Source organism: Papaver somniferum, chromosome 5 (assembly GCF_003573695.1).
Source record: "Papaver somniferum cultivar HN1 chromosome 5, ASM357369v1, whole genome shotgun sequence".
Lineage (NCBI taxonomy): Eukaryota > Viridiplantae > Streptophyta > Magnoliopsida > Ranunculales > Papaveraceae > Papaver > Papaver somniferum.
In genome coordinates, this window is record NC_039362.1 from 138,019,937 (window position 1) to 138,025,418 (window position 5,482).

The window sequence follows — 5,482 nt, forward strand, 5'->3', positions numbered from 1 at the left end:
GATTTTTTTGGTTGAAGACCACGCCGGCAATTGTTTCAAAATGGGGGATATTTTTCGTTGGCATGGAAATAGTATGAATACCGTGCCGGTTCTGGTGGTGACGGCGTGGTATTGATACTACGAGTATGCCGGCACCAAACTTTTTCAGAGAAAAAATGGCGGTTTCAGAAAAAAATAAAAAAATAAATCAAATTTTCGACCTCTTAGCAGCATTACCTGTGTGTTGGGGATGCTTGTATGTTGAACTTGTTTACTTTCTTGGGTTGGTTCTTCAAAAAACACTTCATGCTCACGAAAATCATGATCCAAGGGTGTTGGTTCATCATATAATTCCAATTGTGAGTTGTTAACATTAACCGAAGATTGAAGATATGATTGTTGTTGTAGTTGAGCTAAAGATTCAGCAGCTGCAATTCTCTCCTTACAATCATCTTCCATTTTCACAAAAAAATTTCCACTCAAAAATATTTTTCCCTCCTTCTACTCTCACCTCACTCACACAAATTCAAACAAAAATACACACTAATCTATCTCCCAAATACTTAAGATTTTACTAATTATTATTAACCACTAAACCTGATTAGTGAGGACTAGATTAGGAATTAAAAAAATAATTACATAAGGGGTGACCCAGATTTGATATTTGGATCCAGTTTTTGTCATGTAGCTATATCCCCCAATTAGTTTCCATATTCACCCCATCGCGCGTTCTTTTAGCTTCATACGGACTAATGTTCGGTCAAGAGAAAAATTTCAACTTAACCAAATACAACAATTGGTATTATCTGCAATGAAAAAATTCAAAAGAAAATTAAAATGAAAAAATTTGAAATTAAAATTAAAATGAAAATAAAAAAAGTGAAAAATAAAAGAAAAAAATAATTTAATTAAGTAAAAAGAGACAAGTTAGTCATTTGCTCTTACTAGGATATCCCTTATCCTAAACAATGGCCTAGACAAACACTAATGATATCATGTGGTTACAAATTTTACAAACATGCCCTTTTGATTCTCCCGTAAACAATTCTTTTTTTTTTTTTCGGATTTGGATGTCGAATTTTAAAGGTGGAATTTATGGGTACAGGAGATTTGGTAGAATTGCGTTTTCCTCTGTATGTTTGGTTGTCCGAATCCTTGGAATCACGTTTCCTACGGGATTCAGTTTTCCAGCAAATCCTCCATATGGAGTCCGACCCCTCCCCCTAAGATTTGCTAGGAAACTTATCCACGGATTGATGGACCCACTTTTTTTTAACCCTAAATCCCATATATATGCATTTTTAAGATTTGCGGGTAGTGCTAAACGCTACAAAGACTTTAATACAAGAAAATTCTATAAATCCTAGAAATTTTAGTTGAGTTACCAAACACACAAGAAATTTACATGAATCCCAGAATTTGTAATCCTATAAAATTATAAATTCCTGAAAAAGGTGAATTCTACAAATAAACCCACCATAAATGTTAGAAAAAAAGAGTCAAAATTACCAAAAAGATTCCAGGGATATTTGTGGTGTGGAAAATTCTGTAGAAAGAATGTGTGAGGCGACTACTTGATTAGCAGCTTCAGTATAGTGAACTCCATCCCACACTATAGACTGCGATACATTCGCGCAGATTGTGTAGCCATGTCGGCCACAAGTTGCTTTGACATTATAGTTGTTTGGCTCTCCACCATACCCACAGCAAGCCTTGTGTGGTTTTGTAAAACCTAAATGACAATAACAACAATAAATAAATAAAAAACACCAAATTCTTTATCGAAAGGTAAAAATAAATAAAAATGCATGAAGTTATTTGACATATACACACTGCATGTACGTAGTAATTACTTACCATAATTTTTATATTCCCTGAAAAGTTTGTATTTGATTTTATATATATCAACATAGACAATGGTTGCATCCTTATAAGTTGATCTTAACTCGTTACATATTGCCTTCAATCCTTTGTTAAAAGCTTTTGCCATATCCTTATGAACCTTAAAACACCCAATTTGATCAAGATCGGTGTCGTTATGAGGATGAAGAGCAAGCTCTTTTGGAGCGCAACCTAATGGTCCAGTGTTGTGTATCCAAAATTTCCTGGCACCGCGTTCATAAAGTTTCTGCAATTCAAACTCAAAATTGGATACTAATAAGATACGTACATGCATCTCGCCTAACTAATTCCATAGTCATATATATATACTGTGCATGGTGATATTGTTCCTGAAAGTTACCTGAACTGCTAATTTGATTTCTGCTAGAAATGATGGAATTTTTTCAAGTACCGGCGTCGAGGTTAAGTTTGACGCATACAGGGCAACCAAGAGATCATTTTGTCCAATGTCAATCATGTAAAGCGCATTTTGAAACCCATATTCATCTATCAGACCTTTCGAACCTATTATGAAAAAACAAGAACACTGATCAATAGCCTAATTCAAACTAAACCATCCCGGGATGAAAACATCATCAAAATTCTGCGACAAAATATATACCTTGTGCGATGAGATTGAGAGAACGACTTTGGAAACGCTTAAACTGCCGAACTTGTACATCTAATGCAAAAGGGACAAATCGAGGTAAAGTCATGGCACCTGCAACTGCGAAATTGACACCACTTTCGAAATTTGGTTCCAGGGAGTCCAAATATGGGCTTAGAAAACCCAGGTTCAAACTTTCACCTACACATACACAGAATAACGGTCAACGAACTTTTTTTTGCAAGCATTTTTTGTACTGATCAAACTCTAATTGACAAGATTGAGATCTCAAAAAAAAGAAGAAAAGAAACATGAATGCATACAGAGGAAATCGATAATAAGACGTCCATCGCCAAACCGGCCAGTACCCTCGTGGAAAAATGTAATACCATGGGGCAAGCCTATTCGGAGACCGGTGCCAGCAAGCAAGCCTCCAGTGTCGGAGTTCGAATCTCCAAAATTAATCAGAATTGGCGATGATTTATTACCTTTGTGGCATAATGGTTTTGATCGCGAATTGTTGAAAAATAGAAGAAAGTAAATACACAGAGATAGGAACAACAGAGGAGAAGAAAGAGTAAAAGAAGACCTCATGTCTTGCTAGCTTATTAGCAACGGAATGACTACTAATCTATCGTGTATATCATTATTATTCGCAAACAAGTTGTTTATTTCTTTATAAGCTCATCAAATGAGCGAGGCAATAGTTTTCTTTGTAAAAAAGTCGTACTATTAATTAATTAGACCTTTACAAAACGAGCCTACTAAAAAAAATGTAATGCTACAGCCTACAGCGAATACTCCACCAGCAACGGAGTTTACCCTTCTGAATGAATCAAAATCGGTAATAGTTGCTTGGTGAATGGTTTCAAGCAACTATTACCTAGGAAACCTCTATGTACGGACTACGGAGCTTGAGATAGTGGCCAAGTTAAAGGAATTGCAACATGAAACCCACACATGGGGAGCTTGAGATAGTGGCCAAGTTAAAGGAATTGCAACATGAAGCCCACACGTGGGGAGCTTGAGATATTAGTCATCCTAAAGGCAGAGTTCTATAGCGGTCATAGTATTTGACTTAGTACCTGTGAACGGAATTTCTCAGGATGACGGACAAGGGACAACAAACGCACAAACACGGGATGTTTCATACAGTTCAAGGAAAACACAAGAAGTTGTTCAGTGACTTGCTTGGCTAGATTGTGGGGAATTCATCCTCAGGAAATGGGTATTGGAAACTTCTCTCATGAAGAAACGGCTTGGCTCTGTGATTCTCATCTTTCATCTGATCACGAGGGGTTTTGGTTGGCTCAATAGAAAGAGCTGCTGTTGAAAGACATGAATGTCCAGAAAGGAGGGAATCTGCTGAGAAACTCTTGACAAACATAACGAGGGTTTTGTATTTGTTAGAACATGTTTAGTAGTTTTCTTTTTTGTAGTGAAATTATAGGGGTGCACAGAGCCGTCTTATAGATATTATAGATAGGAGTGATCATTTTCACCGTAATTCGTGACTTTAACCGGGACCAACCGTACTTTTGCGGATTGGATGCGGATGAGATTTTTGAAATCCAACGGATAACGAATTGGGTCCGGATGCAACCATGAAAATCCTTTGGACATCCATAACCGTTAGATTAAGGACAATTATATAGATAGTTTAGGAATTTTTAAGGTGTTTGCTTGGAGTGTTGTCCATGACAATTTTATATTTATATACGTATACACAATGTTTAGGTTGTATAAGAAGTCGTCTATGTCGGCTTTATTTTTTCATTATAAATTTTAACTAAAACAGTCCATTGGATTATCCGTATCCAATCCGTTCATCCGTGCATCCATTGGATGTTGGATTGGATGCGGATGCAAAATTTAAAATCTGTAATTAATTGGATTGGGCACAGATGAGCTAAAATCCGGTCCATACCGGCCCATTCTCACCCTTACTTATTGGGGCACGGCTAGGCAATTGCCTAGAGGCTCACATTATTGGGGCCCAAAATTTTAATTTTCCTTGCAGTTTTTTTTTTTTTGATACGCGAAAGCCCCCAGACCCCTACCTAAACCTAGCCAGTTGCACTAGCCCCACTGCCAGACCCAACACCGCTCAACCCACTATACAATTAATCTACCAAAAACTTTACGACGACGTGGATTAAATCCCTGACTTCCTCCTTATTGGAGTTGATGGGATACCACTGAGCTATGTTTTTTTTAAGCGAGTGCCATTCGTTTTGTAAGTATTTCCTATCCAATTCCATCTAGCTATGTTCTTTTGTACACTTATATGGAAGAACATTTGAATGCATTAAACAATTTTCTTCGAACCAATTTAGATGTCTTCCTTCCCAGTAAATGCATATAAAATTTGATGAAAATCAATATACCATTACAAAAAGCACGATTGCTAAAGGATGATACCATTTCATATAATAAAAAATCTTATAGTGATCCTGCCTTTCACTCAAATGCTATTGGCCCCGCTAATGTTGGTACCCATCTTTAGCAATCATGAGACAAATGCCAAATTTTGATCAAATCATATTTTTTATTGAAACATATTGTATTGATTTAAACTAACGGTACAATCCATGGAGTCATTAATTATATATAATCTTAACATGCGTGACCTACATATTCCAAAAAGTTCGTTTAAAGATACTTTTGTTGATTTATATCTGCACCCTGATTTGCTAATGGATCAACCGTTTGGTTCGTCTCTCTATAAATGTGGTAGATTGCATGTTGCAGAATGGGTCGCAATAGGCCTCTGATTTTGTTGATCAAATGTCGAAAGTGATGGTGTCTCGATCGAAATATGAGGTGAAACGAATGAGGTTTATTAGTTAAGACTCTAGAAAAAATATTTTACATTGTCTCGTTGTTGTTGTTCTGATCATCATAAGCATGAATCATGTTTCTACCACAAAAATTGTGGTTATTTCTAGAGGTTGTGCCATCAGTACGATCGTGGTAGTTGAGGAATTTTTGCAGACAATCCTACTATAAGTTTGA

At 36.5% G+C, this 5,482-nt stretch overlaps 1 protein-coding gene across 2 annotated transcripts; it reads right to left on the reverse strand.

The window, feature by feature from the left end:
* Positions 1-628: 628 nt before the first annotated feature.
* LOC113277865 (GDSL esterase/lipase At3g62280-like) lies at positions 629-3,081 on the reverse strand. Of its 2 annotated transcripts, XM_026526834.1 has the most exons (6): positions 2,791-3,081; positions 2,483-2,668; positions 2,222-2,385; positions 1,837-2,107; positions 1,489-1,711; positions 629-785 (listed from the first exon to the last, which is right to left on the reverse strand). In XM_026526834.1, coding segments are annotated over exons 1-6 (1,116 nt in total). In that variant the 5' UTR covers positions 3,062-3,081; the 3' UTR covers positions 629-784. The 2 variants fall into 2 exon arrangements, with proteins under 2 accessions (XP_026382619.1, XP_026382618.1); XM_026526833.1 differs by lacking the exon at positions 629-785 and having other exon boundaries at positions 1,413-1,711.
* Between the last annotated feature and the right edge of the window lie 2,401 nt (positions 3,082-5,482).

Bases quoted from the DNA above. Each gene is read 5' to 3' on its own strand.
- LOC113277865 (XM_026526833.1), bottom strand. From the start codon at position 3,061: ATGAGGTCTTCTTTTACTCTTTCTTCTCCTCTGTTGTTCCTATCTCTG. The intron at 2,386-2,482 runs GTATATATTTTG...TTTTCATAATAG, and splicing joins TCTCAATCTCATCGCACAAG to GTTCGAAAGGTCTGATAGAT. The intron at 2,108-2,221 runs GTAACTTTCAGG...TTTGAATTGCAG, and splicing joins AAATCAAATTAGCAGTTCAG to AAACTTTATGAACGCGGTGC.